The 24228-nt window shown below is 38.0% G+C and overlaps 1 protein-coding gene across 1 annotated transcript in view; it reads right to left on the bottom strand.

Annotated features, from left to right (window-relative positions):
• Positions 1 to 328: 328 nt before the first annotated feature.
• The window catches only part of PGGT1B (protein geranylgeranyltransferase type I subunit beta), a 32734-nt gene continuing 8834 nt past the window's right edge, over positions 329 to 24228 (bottom strand). The window contains 7 exon segments of the mRNA XM_009284167.1: positions 329 to 1120; positions 1123 to 1254; positions 4324 to 4432; positions 4715 to 4899; positions 6503 to 6548; positions 12990 to 13122; positions 15636 to 15787. Coding sequence (XP_009282442.1) covers positions 1074 to 1120; positions 1123 to 1254; positions 4324 to 4432; positions 4715 to 4899; positions 6503 to 6548; positions 12990 to 13122; positions 15636 to 15787 — 804 coding nt within the window. The 3' untranslated portion in view covers positions 329 to 1073.

Here is a 24228-nt window from a genome sequence, read left to right as displayed (position 1 = left end):
AAAGACATCCTGGTGTCTACTGTATACCTGAAATGCACAAACTGACCTACCACGAACGCAACAGCTGCGAAGTTACTTGCTTTGATTCTGAACAGCATTTCAAGCATAGGAAGTAAGGCACTACTACTAAATAGGCTGAGAATGTTCATCATCTCTCTAACAGTAAACCACTGCCACTTACTTTAAAGCCCAATGTTTCATTCTTCACACAAAATGGTTAAGAAACTTGGAATTATTTCACATTTAAAGGGAAATATGTATTAAAAAAAAAGTCAGAGTGCAGTTGTACAATTTTAATGTACTGCAAAGGCTTGACTTCGGAAACAGGTTCTAATGCTACTATTGCACACAGCTACTCTTCCAAAAGACTGTGTTGAGTATCTCTTATTGACATACATCAACACACCACACTCTCATTGAATTTCACATGAAGAAAATATTTCAGATGAAACTTTTTGTCTGGCTAATGATCCACTGCATCTGTGTTGAAGCTACTCAGAATAATTATGAAATCCATTTAGTAAGGCCACACGACTTTAAGAGTCCAGTATACTGAATAAAATAATTTTATTTTTATTTACTTTTTTTTTAAACAAAGTTTATGGAATCTGAAAGTAGATGATAAAAGGTAACTTTTAACTGAGACTTAATATGGGAGATTCTCTACCCAAAAATATGTCAAACATTAAGATCATAAAGAACTCCAAGGTTCTGTGCTATACTGTATGATATGTAAACAGATTTTGAAAATACTTTCCCATTATATATTTTGACACAGTATGCACAAATTTAAAAAAATAAAATAAAAATGAAGTTTAAACGCCTCAAGGGATTTCTTAGAAGTAAAGCCATTTGAAGAGCCATTTACAGTCTGTGGTGACAAACTTCTATATAATCAAAATATTTTTTCACAATGCAGAATAACCTGCTGAAGGCAACTCCCTATCGAAGTGATGTCAGCAACACAGATCTGATTGTATGACTCCAGCACTTAAAAGAGCACATTGGTTATACATGGCTTTTAACCTTGGGCTACAATTATGCTACCAGAACTAAATTCAAGTCTAAATCAGTCATGTAGAGAGGTGTGTGTCGTCTGAACACTGTTTAGAGTCCTTGTTTTCCAGATCTGATGAAGGTGGTGAAGGCGCTCTGAGGTTCTTGTGCTTACATTCAAGGCGGGATGAACTTTGCAAATACCAGATTCTCCAATTAATGACAAACCACAGATCCCAAAGTAGGCATGTAAAGCATCTGAAAGAAGGACAGAAAATGAAAAAGAAAATTATGTCACGCTGTAACAGTCAAGTGTTCCTGGATTCCAACACCCCTGAATAATTACAGCCACGGAAAACAAACAGGTGCTACATTTTAAACTTGAGTTTTGACAGAAGAAATCCATTTCTGCCCAAAGCCACCAGCGTGAACTGATAGGCTGCAACCTCTGAAACTAGATTCTAGTTTTGTTTTATAAGAATTCTTGCCCACTACTTTACTTCTTCTGAGTGCTCAGGCCAAACAGCAAAAGAATTTGAGGAGCTGGAAATAATTTCTGTGCACAAAGCAAATTTTTCTTCCCAAACATGAAAGAATTTTTTGGCTGATTACTTGATCAACAGCTGACTACTGCAACACCAAAATTAGTGCCAATAGCTGCCAAACAGCAAGATTTAGATGTATCAAAGAAGTCATTACTTTACCTAGCTTCCCCCCTTCCTGAGAGAATACCCTAAGGATAGGGATTCATGAGGTAGCTTATCAGCCGTAACAGATGACTGCCACCAAAAAGGGATGATCTTATTCCCCTGTCCCACACTGCTCCTGCTGCCTACCTTATACCAGCACTACAGCTTGCTGAACACCCTCCATGACCTAAAGCAATTGAAAAAACATGGAAGAAAATTAACCCAGGCAGGAGAAAATGGACAGTTTTCTGACATTTCAGTGAATTAAACTGGTTTGCAGATGGTTTTGATATACACCGAAACTAGTGCAAAAAGGAGAAAGGACGTGCAGCTGTACTTGGGGAAGCTGGGAGGAAGAAAAGTGAGCCTGCCTCCTCTGGGCAGCAGCAAGCCATTAGATTGCATTATCTGCCCATGAAATCACATGCTAAAGATGGAAAGAGGATGTGAACTTAATGTGCCCCTTACAAATTCTCAACACTTAGTAATCTTTTGGAGGTGTCAGTAAATTCATATCTGACTAAAATGGTATTACAAGAAGGTATCTGGATAGAGAGACTCTGAAAGAAGGCTTCTGCTTATCAGCATTAATATGCAGACAAAAGCGTGCTCAGCCAATACAGCCCCTAACTGACCTTGCAGAAAGTACGTCACGCAAGGAGACCTCAACTTCAGGAAATACAGTATATTAACCCCTGTGGACAGCTGCATTGATATGCACTAAAAACCATATACAAACCTAATTATCTGTATATGGCTATTTGGTGGGTTTAACCACAAAGTTCAACAGTTGTGCAAATCCATGCTAACTTAATACTCAAGTTAGTTCTAGCCAAAACATATATATGCAGCCCGTGTATTCCTCTATTTCAAGCTATGAAATACACCAAGGTTTTCAAGGTCAAAAAACATAGGTCCAAACATTTTGTTTCATAAGTAACTCACAAATACTGAATGCAGCATGCAACCTCGCAACTGCCTGGCTGCTGTCTTAAAAACATAAGAAAGTAAGGTGTATTTATACTTCTATGAAAGCAAATCTCAGTTTAGTGTTTTACATGTAGTAATTGTGCACACTCATTTTCATCCTCTCACTCTTTTATGCTAAATCTTTTGATCTTTCTCTTGCGTAACCTGGAATTCACATGTGCTTCCAATTCTTTTATATTGCATATCATTTAAAGATAACAATCGAGATAAATCAGTTGCGGCACAACCTCCTGGAGCATGCAGCAGTACATCTAGTAATTTAAAAGAAAACTTTATTTAAATCTAGTCATGACTTATGCACAAGTCTGAAAAAAACTCAAATGGCTTAGGTATGTGTTCTGGCAAAATGTGGATTAACGCTGGTAGGCAGCTAAGCACCGCACAGCTGCTCGCTCACTTCCCCCTCTTCACCCCCAGTGGGAGAAGAGGAAAGGAAGAGTAAAAGTGAGAAAACCTGTAGGTCAAGATAACAACAGTTTATAGGCAAAGCAAAAGCCACGGGTGCAAAGCAAAACAAGGAATTCGTTCACTACGTCCCATCGGCAGGCAGGTGTTCAGCTACTTCCCAGAAAGCAGGGCTCCATCACACGTAATGGTTACTTGGGAAGACAAACACTGTAACTCCACATGTGCCCCCCTTACTCCTTCTTCCCCCCACTTTTATTGCTGAGCACAATGCCATGTGGTATGGGGTACCCCTGTGGTCAGTGGGGACAGCTGTCCGGGCTGTGCCCCGTCCCAGCTTCTTGTGCCCCCCCAGCCTGCTCACTGGTAGGGTGGGGTGAGAAGCAGAAGAGGCCTTGACTCTGTGTAAGCACTGCTCAGCAGTAACGAAAACATCCCTCTGTTACCAACACTGTTTTCAGCACAAATCCAAACCACAGCACCATACGGGCTGTGGGGAAGAAAATTAACTCCATTAAACCACATTAACATGGTCTAATGTTTGTAACAAGTAGTATTAACACAAGGTAGCAGATCTAATTGCTTAACATGAAAGACTTGGAAAAAAATATGTACCAGTCACTTGTAAACAAAGAACAGGACAAATACAGTAGGTGTGTTCAGTTCTGTTTTGAAGTATGAACCTCCCTACTAAGCCAGTGTCCGCGCCTGCTTTATAAAACAGTAATGCTACTACTACAATGATACTCAGAGGATTTTTCAGATAAAAGCCTTTCCTATATTTGACAACCTGTGGATCACTATAAATGAAACAACAGTCATGTCCTGATTCACTTTGTTATGCTCATGTTTTCAGAGGATTAGTAGCATTTAAGAGTCTTTTGACTTTTTAGGTTTATTTTCAAAGGCAAGAAAGTTTTCTAAGCTCACTGCTCAATAAGCACACGGGTCCAAACACTATTTTAAATCAAGAAAAAGTGATAAATAATGCTACGGGCCTCCAGAACCAACAACGTATTGATGTCCATCAGCATGGGAAGATCAGGACTACGAAGTAGTATTTCCCTGAATCATCAGTTGTGAAAAGTTGCTTGCAACTTTGGAAGTCCATGTAATATACAGTGTATCACAAGCAGTTAACAGTTTTCTGCAATTTCTTCTAGTCTTCTTCCTAAAAACATTATTGTTGGAATGTATTTCTAGCTTAGAACACACTCACCATAAATTTGAAAAGTAAATTTACCTGGATGGCTATCTGGCCACTTGGCAAATCCACCAACAAGGCGATCTTGAGTTGACAGGATGTAATTTCGGTTTTTCTCAAAATTTGTGTATTGGAATATGTTCAAGAGCTGAAAAGAAATTAGACCATTACAGTAATATACTAAATCTTAGTATATTTTTAATACTAAAATATAATGCCTATTTCTGAGATAAGCAGTGATAGCAGAGATAGCACTAATCTGGTACACCTCCATATCCTGCATTTTTGCAAGATGAAAGACCTTTATAGTGAGCTGTGCATATTCATGCACTTGTGCCAAATATGTAACTCTTCCAAGCAGACAAAAAGTATGATGCTTAAAGAAATCAAAACAAGTCAGTGACTATCCTGTAGCTGTTCTGTACACTACCTTCAATGTTGCTCCCACCCAAAAGGAATAGCAAGTGTCTACAGGTTTGTTGGGTCGTCCATGGTAGCCATTCTGTTGTCTCATTATACACCACCTTCTTATTCTGTCCAGTTCTTTTTCTGAAAAAACTTCCTCCAGTTTACCCATCAAACAAAGTGATGCAATACCACAAAATGTAGAGCCACCTGTGAAGAGAAAGTTGTTTTTGCAATGTTTTGATACACAGATTTTCACTGAGGCACGTATGATCTCCGTCAGAAGTTTAACTAGGGTAGTAACAATTAAATCAATGGATTTTTAAAAGTATGAAAGTGTTAATTTTAAGTCTAAAAGCCAAATAAATAAAACCACTTTAGTTCAGCATGTATGTCAAAGGGAAAAAAAACCCCAACCCAACTCTTGCACAAATAAACCTGAATTCATTTTCTTAAAGCTGGACTGCCTCTCAATGCTGCACAATTTACATTACACAGCAGTCCCAAAATAAGTAAATTGCAATGCAACAGAAAACATTTCTTCATATGTAACTTAAAAAAGAAAGCTATTGGGATGCCAGCAATCAGGCTGAAGCAGAGATGCCAAAGGCAGTCTCCGACACAATCCCCCAGAGCATATAAACAGCCAGAAATGTCTGATGAGCAGAAAGCCAAAAAAAAATTAAGGAAAAAAAAAGGCATGGTTAATACTATGAAAAGACTGATGGATTCTCATGGTTGTAATAAACACAAATTACACTTCTAAGGATTTTTTTTGTTGTCAAGGAAACTGCAAGTAAAATTTGGAATTAGAAGAGAAACTCATGTTCTTTGTCTGTGTACCATGGCCATCACTTTTTAAAGCCCATCAAAACTCATTCTGAGTCTATTACCGGGTATGATAAAATTACAGCCTGGGAAAGACCGTAAGCAAGCTGTTGATACAAAACTTGGGGCCCAAAGTTCGTTACACTATCCTGGTGCTAGAAGACCCCAGGAACTCTAAGGTTATTTTCATTCTGATGCTGAAATGCAGCAGGAGAAGGATGCTGAAGTAATGCTATCTGTTCTCACTAGCATTCTATGGTAACTTAGTTAACTAATTTTGTAAATATGTAAGGGTATTAATTTAAGTTTTTCAACTTTATCCATCCTGCAGAAAGAAAACAGATGGAATACTATCAAAGGTCAATACTAAGGATAAAGCTAGCAAACATTTGATAGATTTAGTATCAATCACATAAAAGTCAACAGGTTCTCGGTCAAGAGCAGACCACTACTTCATGGCATAGAAAAACATTTTACTTAAAAATATCAGTCCCTTGGGAATTCCTATCTTCACAACTACCAACTGTTCACAAAAATTAACTGCTGCTTCAACATTTGAGCCCCCAAAGGATGCTATAATCTATCAGAGGAAATGCTTCTAGGTTTTACTAATAGCTGAAGTTGGAGATTATCAGGTGCCTTGCACAAAGTCTCTTGCAGATAAATCCACAGAGTAGCAATGGTACATGTGGAAGAAGTTTGCTCTGTCAGCAAGAGACAAGAACTACCACCAACACCTTTCAACAAAACATTCATGAGGTAAGATTAAAGGAGTTGATAATATATTAAGAGCGCATCTGGTCTGATATTAAGCTGGAACTAAGGGAAGAAGACATGATATTCTGAGGCATGTTTTGGATTTGCTCCTCCTCATCCCACTTCCTTAAGATCAGTAAAGAAGGAAAGGCATGACATACTCTGTACCTCTTACAGCATTTTCAATCCCAGTCTTAAAAATAGGTGCAGAACATTTTAACATTCTTACCATGAGATTCCAGTCCAGCTCCCTGTGCCAGGCCATTATCGTAAGACTGAAGAAAAAAACCCCACAAACCAGTTACTTTAGAACCACGCCACTTTCACAGGCATTGCAATTTCTCAGTTTACTAGCAAAATTATCATCAGACCACCATTTAACCTGATTAAATTCTGAACCTACGCCTCAAAAAGCTCTTGGCACAAAACAGTTAACAAATCAGCCTTGCTTCAATGCAGGCAGCTTTTATGACTTTCATGGAGTTCATTTTCGTTGTGACATATGTTAAAAGTCTGAAAATGGGTAAACATGTCTTTGCCAAAAAGGGAAAGCATGTGATGCAGATAACCATTAAAGAAAAAAAAAAGATTTTTCTGTCTTTATAAAAAGAGAAAATGGATATGTAATTCCAAACAAAATTAAATGCATAAATTAAATCTGTCTCTAACCCAAAAGCTGGTTAATATACAAAAAGGCAAAATGCAAGGTACTACTCTGTGTACAATACTCAAGTACAAGAAATGCTTTAGTAAGGAGCAAGAACATCAGGCTTTAAAAAAATGAAAGGGGGGGGAGAAGCAACAACATAATAAAGCATACTATTGGACTAAACCTGCCCTATAAAATATTACTGTTAAAAAATACCTTAACAATGCTGAAAAATCACTTTGTTAAGTGAAAGAAAAAGGAGAAACTTGAGTCTGATTAATAAAGCACCACAAATATTATAGTACAGGTCTGCTACAGGCAATCTAGGAGCACATGATATTGTATATGTAGGAATAACAATCCTTCTTCCCTAAAAATTCATTAAATCATTTTGCATGGTAAGAAACAAGAGATTACAGCAAGTTATTCATAAAATGGAAAATGTTTATTTCACAAGAGTTCATAGGATACTTAATAAATTATCACTGGACAAATACCGAACTGTTGAGTAGGAACAAAAATGAAGTTTAACTTTTGAAGTTAAATTACACAGGTCCTACACCTTCTATATTAACTGTTCAATTAATGATTTGTTCAATATCTGATCAGACAGTTAGAAAGCAATTTTAACTTCCACCCCCCACCCCCCTCAGGTGCTGACTATGAATTTCTCATGTTTTCTCCAAAACATTTAACAGTGGCTAGTAGATACAGGACACCTTGACAGACCACTAATGACTCCGATAGACCTAACCAAAGAATGCCTACAGGAGCTAGCGTGTCTTTAGGAATGACCTAAAGATTATTTTGTAGATCTTTTTTTAAAGCTGACATTGAGAAGAAAAAAGGAAACAGAAGCAGACAGAAGATATGTTAAAACTGCATTCCTCAGTTTTTGAGTTGTTGCTGCAAGTTGAAGCAACTAAAAAGACTAACATCTGACACATACAGTTCAAGCTGCAGCCTGACCTTTTAAAGTTTGAACCAGTCAATTTTAAGTAATCCCTATGAACATCTGAATGTTAAAACACACAGTGTAAGCTCTTCGCACTGCCTTTTGAGAACACAATGCAAATGTGCTACCACACTCCACAGACCCATTAATTGCTAACCAAAGGCAAGCTGATTAGCAAACCTATGCTGGCAAAGCTAATTAACTCTACAAACAGTAACTGTAAGAGGAGGTGGTTTGCTTTATGTATGACAAAGTAATTAGCTCTGGAGAAAAGCTGTTAAGTGTGCATCCCAGACAGTGTACTATGTTGGGCTGTACAATTAGCTTGAAATTTTAATAGACAATAGTTGACCTTTGGTTGACTGGTGCCTATTTATTTACAGACAGCAGCTGCTCTTTGGGACTTGTGTGCATTAAAGAACTAGGGAAATATTTTTGTTTCTTTGTCCTTTTGAAAAGACCCAGGAAATTATATGCAAAATAAGCTCTAGGTTACTGCAACATGAAAACTGCATAATTAAATACTATCCTCAGGAAACGTGTAAATTCAGTTGGGTACAATCTTCGCTTCACAGTCTAAAAGTTTCACAATCAGCTTAATTATATCAACAGACTCATATACCTGCATTTCAAGAGGACTCTACTATACTAGAAGAAGCAGATGCTATACTTAAAGCTTCTTGCAGTATCTCTACTTAAAAAACAAATTTGCGGTAGACCGAGCAATGTTGCAAAAAGCAGTATTTTAGAGTCTGTGGAAGTAATTCAAAATTTCAGCATCTTAGTGTCTGTTGTTTTTTGATTAGTGATATATCTGACTTTTGAATGTGAAAGCCAAAAATCAACCTATGCTGATAAAAATTGTGTGATTGGAACCTGACTATTTTACTGACAATAAAACTGATCCAGAATTATTTTTGTGATCAGTATTGTATAAACACTTTTTAGTCAAGTGATAACAAAAGGGCTATCCATTCTGTATGAAGATTCAATTATTTTTAACATAGTTACTTCTCTGAATAAAGCAACACCATTGTTTCATGTTACGATCTTCTGCTGTTCTTGACATGCCTAACTACACAAACACACTCCCTCCTTCAGCTGTATCGAATTATATCTGTCACAATCCTTACACTGCATCACTAAAGAGAATAAATTCCAAAGAATAAGCTAAAAAAATCCAGAAGCTTATTACAAAGATTACTGTGTTTAACCAGTCATGTTACTCCTCATCCAGATTAGTTGCACTTCACATGTATGCTAATTTGAGTAGCTGAAAAAAAGTTTGTGAACTATCACTTGCTTCATCTATGTGCAAATGATGACATATGATAGTAAAACAAAACCATACCTTTCTGTCACAGCAGTTTACTATTGAGCAATGCAATCTCTTTTGTTTTGTAATTAATGGAAGTTCCAGAATGAGGTAACATTGTAGCAAAACAGGAATAAGCATTGCAAGAAAGTCTATAGCAAAATTCACTGTATAGTTAGTTACTCAAGGAATAACAAATGAAATAATCTCAAATAGAATTTACTTTGAATTGTAATATATATAGGTTATTTTTAGCACTATCTTAACAGGAGAAATCAAGCTAACATTCTTGGATACCACATTTTACATTCACTGTATTTATTTAAGAAATACACTTTAAGAAATACTTGGTTCATGTGATAGGTAATTGAATTGGAATACATCTCAAGGGGGGGTCGTGGAAAGAGATGAATGAGGGAAAGGAACAACCACCATTGTCAAATTATTTTCACAAAGGGCTACTCCCCGAACGTTTGAGACTTCTTCAGACACATCTTCAACTCTACAATGTGACCATGCAGGATGCAAAGATTTTGTGTATTTGCCTAGAAGTGCCAGACACTTTGCAACTGAGTTAGTGCATTGAAATACTGGTCTGACCAAACAATGCACACGCAGAAAACCCAGACAAAACTAGTGTGCATGTGCCTGCCAACTCTGCAGTTAATTAACAGTATACCAACGCTTTAAAAAAAGAAGTCCTACTGAACACAGTGTATAGTCAATCTACCAATTCACAGTAAACATGGACAAATATATAGCATCTTGTTACACATTAGCACATGCTAAGACAACTGCTGCCTACAGAACACTGCTTACAGGATCTCTTTTAAGTTACTCTCTGAGCTAGCCAGGAAAAGACACAGTCTTCGTGATAAGCCACAGTGTCTTCTCTACTTCGACCATGCCCAGACTCCAGTTTTACTTCACTGGTCAACTGAAGTATTACTATAAGCCCTTCCAAGAGGTCTTGGTCTGTTCAGGCTTCAATTTTTTTCTTTTTTTTTTAAAGTGGTGTCAATTTTCCAGTAGGAACATAACAATTGGAATTTGCAGGTACAAGGATTAATGCTAAGGCTCTAGAAGTAAACTATAAATTTGGTTCAAGATCACTGTAGATGTCCAGTGCCATTTCAAAGCTCCAAACTTTCAAAAAATCTCCACTTGCCTGCTCTACCAATGGCCTCACATGATGCTCTCTAGTTCTTGTCTTAGAAAGAAATAATTGCTACCTGCTCACTTCATCTTTTCAGTGCTACTTATTGCTCTACATACCTCTGTCACACTCCACTTAATCATCTCATCTCCAGAATGAAGAGTCTTAGTATATTAAATGCTCCTTTCACACAAGGTGGTTCATACCTCCGACAATTCAACTCAACTTTCTTTGTAACCCTCCTAGTTCCACCATATCCTTTGGGACCAAAACTGCACTCAAGTGTACAAAATGCTAACTAACAGTTGATGTGAGGTATGAAACACCACAATGAGGATTTTGCTCTTTGGTTTTGTCCTCCATTCTTTCTTAATATTTGCTTCTCATATTGTATCTCTGCTAAGCTATCTGATTAAAGGCTAATGTCAGCAAACACAAAGGTCCAGCAAGGATCAGAGGAGGAAGAACCCTCCTGACCTAACTAATGAAAAGCGAGCACCTTGACTTGGCTGCTCTCTCAGGCTGTGAAAGGAGAATGGATAAATCATTGTCCCTCGGTGAAACCCACCGAGAGGATCCAGCAGGGATATTCTCACCTTGGAAACCCATGCTAACTAAAGTGGGCTACAGGGGCTCTTACGGTATACAGGGGAAGAAAATTCTGGAATTATATAAAACTTGTTATGGGGTGTTTCTGGGGAATGTAGGGGTCTGAACAACTTATTATGGGATGGCTAGGGAAAGGACCAACGGTGTGAAAGGGAAAGCAGACTGGGGAGGAACAAGCAAGGGAAAACAGGGAAAAAGGGGATAAAAGGTGCTAGTAGAGCGTGAACAGACTGCTGGTCCATATGCTTGTATGACTGAGCCCTGCCCTTGATCACCTCAGTTGGTCCAAGACTTATTAAATCCTATTTTTAACTATCTTCTGTGGACATGCGCTAGCTATTCTGAGTGCATGTGTACCTGAATGCTACCAAACTTTAGGCCCAAATAGCTGGTGGGCAAGACAGGTGGTCTGAGTACCAGCAACTGGAGTGGGACCACAAATCTCTGGGGCTCGTAGGCTGACCTGCCAGAAGTGGGGGAGACATGGGCTCTAGGGGACAGCTGTTGGATGGACTATCAGCACCAAGCACAGCATCAAGGCTTTCTCTTTTCTTCCACTTCACCACCCCCCAGAGAGTAGGCTGGGGGTGCACAAGAAGTTGGGAGGGGACACAGCTGGGACAGCTGACCCCAAATGACCAAAGGGATATTCCGTATGTTGTAACCTCATGCTCAGCATATAAAGCTGGGGTAGCAGAAGAAGAAGAGGTGGGGAGGATGGAGGTGTCTTCCAAGGTGGCTGATTCTTGGAGACTAGCTGGGCATTGGTCTGCTTGTGGGAGGTGGTGAGCGACTGATTGTCTTTGCATCACTTGGTTTTTTCCTCTTTTCTTCACTTAGCTGACTGTCTTTACCTCGATCCATGAGTTTTCTTGCTTTTGCTCTTCCTATTCTCTCCCCTGTCCTGCTGAGGGGTGTTGGGCAAAGTAAGCAGAGTAAAAACATATTAAAAGGCATTAAAAGCAATGTAGATGTGATAGTATAAAGTTTTTTTCATACTCTCAATTCCAGCATGCAGGCTGATGTCATGAATGTACAATGTATGAATTAGATGGATTTAAAATTTTTTGAAAAAGAACATATTAAGAAAATTATGTTCCTAATCAGTCTATGGCAGTGTGCCAGAAAGCTGCTTGTGATGTACACTAAGAAATGCCCATGCATCTACCTACCTCCTTAAAAAATAAACAAAAAATAAAACCCAATTCGGGCTGAAGCAGAAGATTAATTCTTTTTTAGACTTGTTTCTCACTTAAATTTTACAATCTCACAGCTGGCAGCAACTACTAAAACATACTGGTTTACAACATCATAAATTTGGCTCTTTTTGCTGGACTGGAAGTTTACTATGTATGTCTACTCACATTCAGGGAAATGTAGTTTTCAAGCTTACTCAGCTTCTTTGAAAAACATTTATTTTAGTCTTGGAAAATGAAACTCCATTAAACTAATGAAAACATCATGAAAAAAACCCTGAAAACTCTTTTGCTCCAACCAAATATGAAGACAGCTTGCACAGACACTGAAAAAAATGTGTATATACTAATATTTTCCTTCATTCCAAATATCAAATAAATAATGAAGTGCATGACTGGAAACACTTATTAAGCTTGAACTGATGTCAATAATTAGTTTTTCCTTTGATTCTGTATATAATTTAAAAAGCAGGACAAGAGCTTATTGAATGAGAATTTTATTAATGCAGTGCTTTATTGACGTGCTTTTCCTGAGTTATAGGAACATCAGGCCCCAGTTTTCAAAAACTTGCTTTCAATTTTAAATTGAGTTTTAAAGGAAGATCACATTTAGTTTGCAGCGAACAAACACACCAAATAAAATTCTCTTGCTACTACACACATTACAATGAATACACAAATGCAAAAAAAAGTACTTTTTCAACTAGCTAAAGTAGGAACAGAAAATAAGGAAATTACAATAATATTTCAATTTGGATGCAGAGATTTTCAGTCATAGTTAAGAAATAAAGCTAACTTTAAAATGTAGTAAGAAATAACACTTTGTGAATACTCACCATACTTCTTCTAATGTAGTCTATTGCTTTTTTCATATCCATGCCTGACCAGTTATCAAGCATGTAGCAGATGCAGGAAGCACAGTACACAAACCTCATATCATTCTCACTTCCTTCCAACACTGCACAGAAACTGAAATAAATGTTTCTGTCATTATGTACTGTATATTCTGTTACATCAGAAAATATGAAAAGCAGTTCAAGGAATTGCGTTATTTTTTCTTGAAAAATTAGTTACTTCTATTTACAGTATTCACGCAAATTTAACCCAAAGCTATGCTAGATTTTCTTTTTAGAAGATGTGATTCTAACTAAGCCAAGCAAAATGAATAGAACTATTAATGTTTAGGGGCCTGGGTGACTTTATTTCCAGCAATGTAGTGACACTGGTCTTCATTTATTCAAAGACATTAATGCTTACAGTCTCTCAGTGTATGTCTATATATATACACTATATATAGTATATGTTGATGACTTAACCATTTCCAAGAAGCCAGCACAACAGAGTACTTTGATTAGTCCTCCTGACAAATCTCTTACAAAAAAAAAAGAAAAAAAAAAGGTACTTCTGACTTTAGAGACAGTCTTTTAAGCACGACTGTCACCACTAGGACACTCCTTCTTTGGCCCTGCAATTCAAGTATGTACCCCATTATCTTCTTGCATAGAAAAGCCTCCGACATTTACTGGGAGATACTTTCATCTTTCCCAACCCCAATGGTGCCAGGCCCTGCTCTCTGTAGCTCAGATAGGGATGAACTCCATTGCTCTCTGGATATGGCACAGGACATTCTGGGAAACCAGGGCACTTCTTAACATGTGCCAGTACTGTGGTTTACAATCTCGCCCCATCCTCAGGTGACAACTGCACTGTATGTTATCCAGATACCTTAGCTGAATGTGATTTGAAGTAAGGTAGAAATTAAAATACACACATTTATTCATAATATAAAAAGAGACAATATAATTTCAATTTTTTTTTTTTTTTTTTTTTTTTTTTTAGTTTTTGTTTCTTCACACCTGTCTTTTATTAACTAAGACTAGCATACTTATACTAGGGTAACACCAGAAAAATGTCTCTTTCTGTCACTGAGCTCACTTGCTCTTTCCATCCAGACAAGATGCTAGCTCAAGTTCTGTCCTTCACATATCCTTCCCCTTTGGGGCAGTAAAAGCGGTTTTCATAGGTATGAAAATGTCTCTCACTAGAAATTGACTCCTGCCAAAGTAACAATTCTATACTAGTGCAAAGCACTCTCCTTTCGCTATAGGGGCTAGCTGGCACTCTTCAGCAGGGAATATAGAACACAGGATCATGTATAAGAGTTATCAGTCTGTACATTAAAACCACACATGATACAAACATGTAGGAGAGGTTAACTGCATGTAGCTTATTACTGTAATCGGGCAAGGTGACAAGTAACCACTTCAAGATCCTAGTGGGTTGGGAGCAACTCCTTCCTTTTGGATATACTTTAAAAACAAAAATGGTCCGACATATAATACGAATGCTTGCATTAATGGAACAGGCACCTCCACATGCTTGAAGAAACTGCAAACTACAGCAGATCAACAAATACGTGTCTATGTATCTGTATACATACATCAGGACTTGGCCCATTAAGGCCAGTCTGCTGTTATAAATAACAGAAAACTGTACATCATATAGTTCATATTTACCACTTACATTCTGAACATTCTGGAGTTTTGTGTTTGTTTTTTCTTTCTAAAAACACATGCAACACTGCATTTTTATAGTTGTGTTACAAAAAAAAAAGTTTTAATTATAGAAGATGTCTAGGCAACACACAGCCATTTGACCAAAACAAAAGCTTTCTTAACTCATTAAGGGCAACAGCAATTTCATTGTGAAGTGAAAGGTAATTCCTTCAGGAATGACATTTCTATAATTCTGCATTTCTTAAAGTACTCTTTCAAAAATGACATTCAGTAAAATTTAACAACATAGATCATGTGCACTAGCAGAAGTTTTCACTAGCTACCAGCTTCAGCCTGCATTAAAAAAAAAGAAACAAAAAACCCCACCAACAGAAGTAGATCAAGCGGTATATACCATCTATCAAAAAATGCACACAAAGAGGACAGGTCTCACAATGAAGTTCAGTAATGTTATACTCCTATTACAAGCAATATATAGGCTAATTCATCCTGTCTCTTGATATTCTGAATCTCTCAAAACTATATAAAGCCCATTCTCCCACAAAGCAGAGCAAACATCATCACAGTAGTGTTCTAGGGCCCTGCAAAAACCAGAGAATATAAACACAGAAAACCTCACTTATCTGAAGGTCAGAGCAGAAGAACTACTATCCTCAAGACATAAACCAATCCATTAACTTTCCAGTAATAAGAATCTACAGTTGTAAGCAATACAACTGTATTCCTATAATACAAAAATATTTTGTATTCTTCAATACAAAAGCAAATCTATACACAAAGTGCTGTTCGGACCTGTAAACTGGCATGCGTTCTATGACTGATACTGATTACCCACCAAAGTATTTTCTAATAGAAAGAAAAGATTTTATAGCTACTTTCATAGAAACCATGTTTCTTATGTTTCATTCCACATCTGGGTTTTCTATTAACCTTCCAGAGAGTTGTAGAATATAAAATATCTGTTACCTTCCATCTTCCAGCTGGAGAGCTCTTAGTCCTGCCAGTACGGCAGCTTTATTTACTCGACTTAAATCATCTCCAAGAATAACCAGACATGACAGACCTGTATAAGTCATTGCTATGTGTCCACTATCATAGGGATGAGATATACCCGGACCCTAGAAAAAAGGGGGAAAAAATAAAAATATTGAAATATCGTAAGACCTTATATTACAGTCAAGCATTCATTATTTTTACAAAAATTAAGAGTTCTTTTCCCTTCACTGGTTACGGTTAAACTGAAGGCATCCCACTCAGCTTTTCTAATCAAACCAAGCTACTGCACAGCTCTGCTACCCTTGCAAACAGTTGGTCAGTAGGAAGCTTTGGAAAAAAGCTTTGCCAAGAGTGATATTTATGCAAGAGTTAAGCAAAAAGATGGGATGTGCTCAACTGTACCTAAGTTTATCCCAATGCACCACTGGGCATTAGCTTCCTGGCAGCTGGGTAACCACTGTTAAACTCCCAAACCTCTGGAGGTCCCTTCAACAATGATTTTACAATCTAATGATCTACAAGTAGACAGCAGTGTGAGGATTATTAGTAATCTCTCTGTCAATTGAAGCAATACCAAATTAGCCTCTCATCTACTTTCATCTCTATTCTAAAACAGTAATAAGAGCTTAAACAAAGTATTTACATAGCAAATAATGTCAACTGAGAAGCTAAAATGAGAGTTAAATGCTGACTAGTCACACGACACAAATCACAATAATGGGCAGGGGATTGATATGACTGTGCTAAATTATTTTTCCTTCTGATATTTTATGGACATACCCTGGACTGTACCACTTCATGAAAACAGAAACCACATGTGACAAGATGACTTTGGATACTTGGGATGGTTCAATTTGGAGCAACTGGAAGACAACTATTTTAAACAGGATAAAAGCTATCAATATCAAAAGCTATTTCAATTCTGAGTAGTAGAAAAAAGCAAGTTTTTAAATCACATTTTATTAGCATTATTGCTTAGTCAGTTGCCATTTTTGTTTTGCAATTCATCCTAAAAACACATGCAAAAAGCAGTATAAAACCAAATTTCAGATTATGTTGTGTGCAAATGGTATTTTTCAGGCAAGTCACGCTTATTTCCAAAGCCAAAAAGCTTTGCTTTTAATAAGAAACTGGGAGAAAAATACTTATTACCCACTAGACAGCAAGGGACTGTTCTCACACTAGGGAATCAAACAGAGTTGGGAAAGGGAGGCAGAAAACAAGGTGAAAGTGGCTGCAGCAGCACTGAAAAAACTCTAGTTATGCAACAGAGAAGGGGAACAGGGAAGCGAGTGCTGAAAGTGTCACCTCCTCTCCCTCATTTCCAGCCCTGGACTCTCTGTTGAGAAAGGGGCACAAATCCCAACAGCTCCTACTCCTACCTCTGAGCTGCCAGTGCCCCCATCACTGTCTCCTGCCTTGCACATCCCCCAGTCACACACACACAATCACAGAGTGGTGGAGGCTGGCAGGGACCTCTGGAGGTCATCTGGTCCAAACCCTCTGCTCAAGTGGGGTCACCTAGAGCCGGGTGCCCAGGACCATGTCCAGACGGCTTTTGCGTATCTCCAAGGATGGAGACTCCACCACCTCCCTGGGCAACCTGTGCCAGTGCTCAGTCACCCACACAGGGAAAAAGTGTTTCCTGATGTTCAGAGGGAACCTCCTGTGTGTCAGTTTCTGCCCATTGCCTCTGGTCCTGTGACTGGGCACCACTGAAAAGAGCCTGGCTCCGTCCTCTTTGCTCCCTCTCTTCAGGTGTTTATATACATTGCTGAGATCCCCCGGGGCCTTCTCTTCTCCAGGCTGAACATTCACAGCTCTCAGCCTCTCCTTGTAGGAGAGGTGCACCAATCCCAGACTTCCCCATGGGGCACCCCACAGATGGAGGACAGCTGTGCCCTCAAACAGCTTAGAAAAAGCTACTGCAGTCATGAAACATGTTTTTCTAACTTGAGGGGACGACAGGTTCTAATCCCAGAAGGAACAACTTGGCCTATCATACCAATTTTAAGGATTGTAAATCTAACAGAACCAAAAATCTTATTTTCAGAATACCTTCCCCTTAAAAATTTTATTATAAGCAGCTTAACCCTTGTGATGCATCAACTTATTTCAAATGTAAAATTCTGCTCCAAAAATCCAGACGTATAGGGCAATACAAATTTGCCCTGACACAGAGAAGTATTCAGTTTAATGTAATTGATTAATTTACTTTTAAGCAAAGCAAGTCTCTATTCCAAAAAGCCAAATTTGAACCCGTTCTTGCCCTAAAAGGATTCTCAATGTCCCAGCTCTGTAGCTAAAGCTTCTCGCATACTTCGTCACACGAAATACAAGACACACACTAGTCGATGAAAAATATCTGGAAAGGTTCTCCGATATTAGGACCAACTGCTTACAAAATGTCCCAGCAGCTCCTGTCAGCAACTACAAAGAAAACTAAGTTTCCAAACATCTGTATCATTGAAGTTAAACTGGAATGAGAGGAACACTTAATTTCTTCCTACTTGGAATAACCTAGAGCAGGGGAAGTGCAGAAGATGCCTCTGCTCATCTCACACAAATACACTGAAAATGCCGGAGCCTGCGAATCAATGTTAACTGTTGACCACTGCTGTTTACACACTTTTATAGGTAGTTCATCTCCAAATCAATACTGATATCAGGAATAACTGAACAGTAATAGATATAGTCAAAAAGTTGGACTTAACATTTGAAAATATTATTTCCAGAGGAAGACTACATTCACTAAGCAAGGAAGGTTTACTCTAAGGATATTCAAACTTGCTTTTAAAAACTGTATTTATGAAAACTCTACTCAAATGTTCTAACTACGACACACGTGCTTGGATAGTCAAGAAGTTTTCTAAGGCATCTATAGTTCTCAAACCATGTTCTTCAAGTGACAATTTTTCACACAGTGTCTACATAAAGTAACTGAAAATGCCCGCCGCACAAGATTTTTTTTTAATTGTACTTTTCTACACACATGCTAATTCCATATTGCCTGTAAAGCTTTGGCAGCTTACAAACATGTTTAAACAACCGGGCTCTTACTTTTTTAGTGAATTCTGTATTTTAGTATTTCTGTTACACTATGACTTGCGGCAGTAAAAACAGGCTGCAGATGAAGTGTTATAAGAACATGTACTGTATGCTCATGAAACTAAATAATACCATCCTCCCCAAACAAACTGTATCAATCACTACAGCACCTAGACAATGTACAAATTCTATTTGTACTTCCTTTTCTGTGCAAACATTTCAACATGTAGCGATAACACACTGCTTTTCCAAATACAGGGTTTCAGCAACGCCAGAGCTGTATAAAATTTTGCAAGTCTGGTACTTTTAATAAAGAGCACAAACTATACTTGTATGATGCATATAAAGCAAACAATATTGTCTGCTGCCTGTACATACAATCATGAAGTTCACAGCTAAATTAGTACTGCCATCTGCTTCTGTCCTTGAACATCAAACAAATATTTAGGTACAAGTAGTGCAGAAAAGACTGTTAGGATACATGATTTTGGAATGTCATTATGTGGGCAATCAGGGAGATGGTCTCAGCATTCAAGAACAGCTGCTCGTAGGTCACACAACTACCTTTACTACTAATAGTTTTCTCTTATCACAGGATTATCATGTGGCAAGTAATTAAATTCTTTATACGATAAGTTGCTATACTGCCAGATATCTTGATATGTAATTACTAAAAAAGCCAGTGGAAGTGACAGAGGGTCCAACATACTGGTATGCAGCCCATGTCTTGAGAACATTTGGTTTAGGGCCAAAAACCCCAACAAATATGGCCAATATTTCAATAAAATTAAATGAAACACAGAAGGATCAGAATCAAATATGAGATCATACAGGAATTACTGCAAGGCATACTCACAGAGGCCACATGATGTTTCATATGTGTAATTACGGTAGGATTTTGGAAGCTTTTGAGAGCCTAACAGATCTTTGTTCACCACATATGGTTTAAAAAATGAAAAAAACCAAAACAGATATTCACCAGAAGAATAATATATTCTGTACGCTAACCATAATTTTTCAAATTTTAAGTGTACTGGAATTCACTTTATCTTCTAGGTTCCATGTAATTATTTCAAGCTCATTGTGACACTAGTTATCAAATTTTATGTTGTGCCTACACACACCAATATATACTTCACACACTAACGCAACAAAAACCTGAGCCCAAGTAACACAATGTGTTTGAGGGGACAACAATCAGAGTAATTGGACATTTTGGATAAAAAAAAACCACCCAAGAAAACAATACTTTTTTGCATAGAATTGGGAATTCATAACATTCATAGAAACTGGCCCTGTGACAATTTGATATCACAAAGTAGGACTGGAATGGCTTCTCCAAATGCAAAAGATTACAGCAAGTCTCAAAGGTTTCATGACATAATTGCTAATACCTCTAAAACTTGCATGGCTGGAAGCGCTGCTAGACTGCCTCTGCTATGAAGGACAAAGTAATTCAGACATTGTGTAGAAATTTGCCCCAAATTTATCAAAGACACCGTAGTCAAAGCACCTGATTTTTAATTGGCACCTTCAGGCTTGGTAAAAAGAAGTTCCTTTTTAAGTTAGGTATTATGAACAAAGCCTACTTTTAGTGAAATATAACTATTTCTGGCTCACAGGCACTGCAGACTAAAGCAACAGCAGCAACTAAGCAAACTGTCAGCCTAAGCACAAAAAACCCACTGCTGCCACCACCTCAGAGTGTGAGCTTCATGGGCCAAAGACACAGAGATAAACAGAATGAAGTTATTTTAAGAATGGCAGAAGTTACATCTCAAAAACTAGCAACAAGAATGCAATTAAACTGTAGATGGATTGTTAAACACTTAGACTAAACAACCAGAAGAAATACACTTAATCTAGTAAGGTTATGTCTACATGAAGGAGTAATGCAACAGGAGTGGGTCTGGAGGGCAGAACAGTAGGTGCTGCGGTAAATACACTTAATCTAGTAAGGTTATGTCTACATGAAGGAGTAATGCAACAGGAGTGGGTCTGGAGGGCAGAACAGTAAGTAGGTGCTGCGGTATCAGTGCCCACGCTATATGCATTTCACAATTTGTGCCAGCTGTAGCCTGACTCCATGAACTAATGGCCCACTAATGAAGGAGTTCATTCGGAGTGCACCTTCTGGATCAGTTTCATTTAAAAGGAGCCCAGTTTGTGTGTCTCGCTCTTTTGGAGCAAGCACATTAAACTGCTCTTATAAAGTGTTCTCTACTGATCTGAACTAATACACTGGCGCAGACATACTCTGAGAAAACAACAATGGGGATACAGCCAGGTCCTGTTCTCTCTATGCACTTCACCTTTCTCATAATTACAGTTTGTAGGTCACACAGGAAAGATTAACTTGGATCTCAGCGACAGAGTAAAACAGTTCTGCTCTATGGGCATTACCATCGTGGACTCCACAATCTGAGCCTTCCTTAAAAGAATTAACACTTAAAGAGGCAAGGTGAGGGGAAGCTTTCAAACATTTAATCTGGTTCAGTGACGTAATAATGTTCCCTACCACATTATCCAGAACAGCTATTTAAACATAACTCATGGTCACCAACAATTCCTGCTGACCACTGCAGAGAAGGCTAAGAAACTCTGCTGCAAAAGCATGGGCAAGATCTCTCCAAACATTTACAAAGAATGCTACTAAACACATTCCTACACAGGCAGAGTCCCGCTTTCAAAAAACCTTCTTCTCACACCTGGCATCAGTGTTACAAACATGGATTGCTTCAGCCTTGAGAAAATACAATGTTGTGTTGGGAACACAAAACAGATCTTTTTTCCCCAAGTGAAAGCATATGTTATTTACCGCAATCTTACATAAAAGTTCCAGGTATTGGCTTCCAGTCTAGCCCCTAAACTGATTCGTAACACTTTAAAGAGATTGAAAAAACCTAGGCCTAGCTGAAATTCTGAGACTGTTCACCCCTAAATTAAAAAGCTAGTTTAAACTCCAGTAACACCAAATCAGAGACACTGCAGAAGCTGGAGCCATTTCAGAAAATAATTGTTATTCAATTTTAAATGATTCATGTTTAAATGCAGTGATAGAAACGGCACTCTTAGCCTTCATTTACAGTTAAGACTGTTAAGGCTGTTTGTGGTGAGTTGGTCAAGTGGATGTGGTTTTGCTTCACTTTTGCTACAGTCCCAAAGAGCTGCATAGACACTACCATCAAACACTGAAAGGGTAACAGCTAAAAAAAACAAACTCCAAACCAAAGACAAATGAGCTATCCTGGTAACATTTTGTAAAGTTGGAAACTCTAACACATCTCTTGCTTTTTTCTACTATTTTGAAGGGTCCCTAGTGACAGAAGAGATTTGGCTACCTCCAGTATGGCACTTTCTCAGAGTTCAAGAATGTAATCACTGTAGTGGCATGTAATAATAGTAACTGTCAATGCAAATCCAAAACGCTTACAGGCTTTTTCAAAAATTATTTTTCAAGATACAGATTTAATAGAACATTTTAAAATGATGAATAAAGAAAAATGACAAGACCTTAAACATAATTCAAAGTCATTGCAGTGGATTTCCAAGTCTTTCTTTTTCTGAGTTATTTCAGAACATTTTAGGGCAACAGTGCTGGAAATACTTTAAACCTTTGTAGGCCAATAAATGAGGCAGATCTGATCCCTCTAATGCAGATGCAATGAAAAAAGTATTGCAATGCTTGAATAAAATGGACATCTGCAAACAGTTTTCTAGCGATAATGACCTTGTAGCTAATTTCCACAGGTTACATGATTCCACCCCTTCGTCCCTTCTGCAGATTGGCTAACACATTATGAAACACCAATGGGCTGCAACATATTTCCTGAAAAGAGAGTATTTAAGTATGAAGCATGTGCTATTGGAAGTTGAGAGTTAAATTAAAACACCAGAAAGTGCTGGGAAGGATAATGACGCTTTGCCGATCTCATGGATCTTATGGACTTTTTGTCTTTAGGGGCCTTTACAAGATCTCAGAACTGTATCCAGAACTCACTCTTGAACCTTTATACGCTGGGGAGGATTTGAAAAAGGTTCCCAAAAGCATGCACTGATTTAATGTACTACACCACATGGCACTGACCCAAACCTTTGAGGAAACATGACTGACACATTTTTATTATCTCAGTTTGGTAAAATTATGTCTTTATTCATTTTATAATGCTGTTGTGCCACAATAATAGCATGACAACCTCAACTTCTTTAGTTGACTGTTATCAAAGACAACTGTCTTCCTTCTGAGTAAAACCAGTCTTTTTCTTATACAACTATACTGAAATTATTGCCTACTATTTTGTCTTTAAACTTCATTTTTGACAAAGTATCCCAATAAGTCACCACTACAGATCCCAAATTGTTTTAGGTTTTAAGCAAAAGTTTTCCTTTTTCCCTTCAAGCTCAGCAGGTGGTTGGATTGCCACTGAGGTTAATTCCAATTAAAACAGATGATGAATTCATCTTGCTACTACAGTTCGAGCTCACTGCAGACACCATCTGTAGTGTAAAACAGGATAAATACCAAAGCAAACCGAGAGACAAATTAGCTTGCCTGTCACATGCTGCTGTAGCACCCAGTGTAGAGATGTAAAAAACCCTCTTCACAATTATTTTACTCTTGTTAGAAAGTGCAACCTCTGAATATTACTGCTATGAGTACTTGGCTACCTTGCTATGCAGAGAGGCATATGCAGTTATTGCTCCAATGTAGGTTAACATTCCCACAAGTTATATAGAAGCATAAAGTTATGCTGTTAAGAGTAAATAAAATAAGGATAAAACAGGCTGCTATACTACCTTCATACTCAAGTTAGTTCAAGCATTTTTACACTTAACTACAGTCATTAGTGTATGAGCTGTCCACCCTTGCTTTCAATTTCAGATCCAAAGATTCATTCATTCATTTATATTTAAAATCTTGCTACCTGTCCACTACAAAAATCAAATACTTGGTGATAATTTAGTGCTCTTCCAGATTTTTCACCCACTCTTTAGTGAGATTTGACTCTTCACTCTCAAACACAGGATAGAACTACTGTACTTCTTTCCTGCACACTGGCCTCTCCTTCCCTCTTCCAACTCTATCAGACCTTCTGTACCATCATTAGCAGCCTCTGCTAACCTTCCTTCTCTCTTGTTTTAAGGGCACTTTCTTTGCATATACAGATTTAACTCTCTTGAACCTCAGTCCCATGGGCTTCAAAGCATCCTCTCTTATGGTCACGACAAACTGGGATGAGCAGAGCCAACGTTTGAGTGGATACCAGGTAAATCAAATATACGTTTCATCACAGGAAGAGTAACACCAAAGAACAGCATGTGCTGCACCACTTAATATGGAGCTATTCTGCCCTTCCCTACCAGGTGATAGTTCTTCAGTTAGAGAAGTTTCCCTACTTCAGTAACAGATCAGAGAAGGGGGAGAATGCACTGAGACAAGCCACAATTTCTATGTCAATTTCTTCACTGCCCTGGAAACTCAGGTGGTACCATTTTAATATGTTTCTTATGCATG

This window comes from Aptenodytes forsteri, unplaced genomic scaffold, assembly GCF_000699145.1.
Source record: "Aptenodytes forsteri isolate BGI_AS27 unplaced genomic scaffold, ASM69914v1 Scaffold69, whole genome shotgun sequence".
Lineage (NCBI taxonomy): Eukaryota > Metazoa > Chordata > Aves > Sphenisciformes > Spheniscidae > Aptenodytes > Aptenodytes forsteri.
The sequence above is the reverse complement of the archived record's forward strand: the minus strand, read 5'-3'. Positions and strand labels throughout refer to the sequence as shown.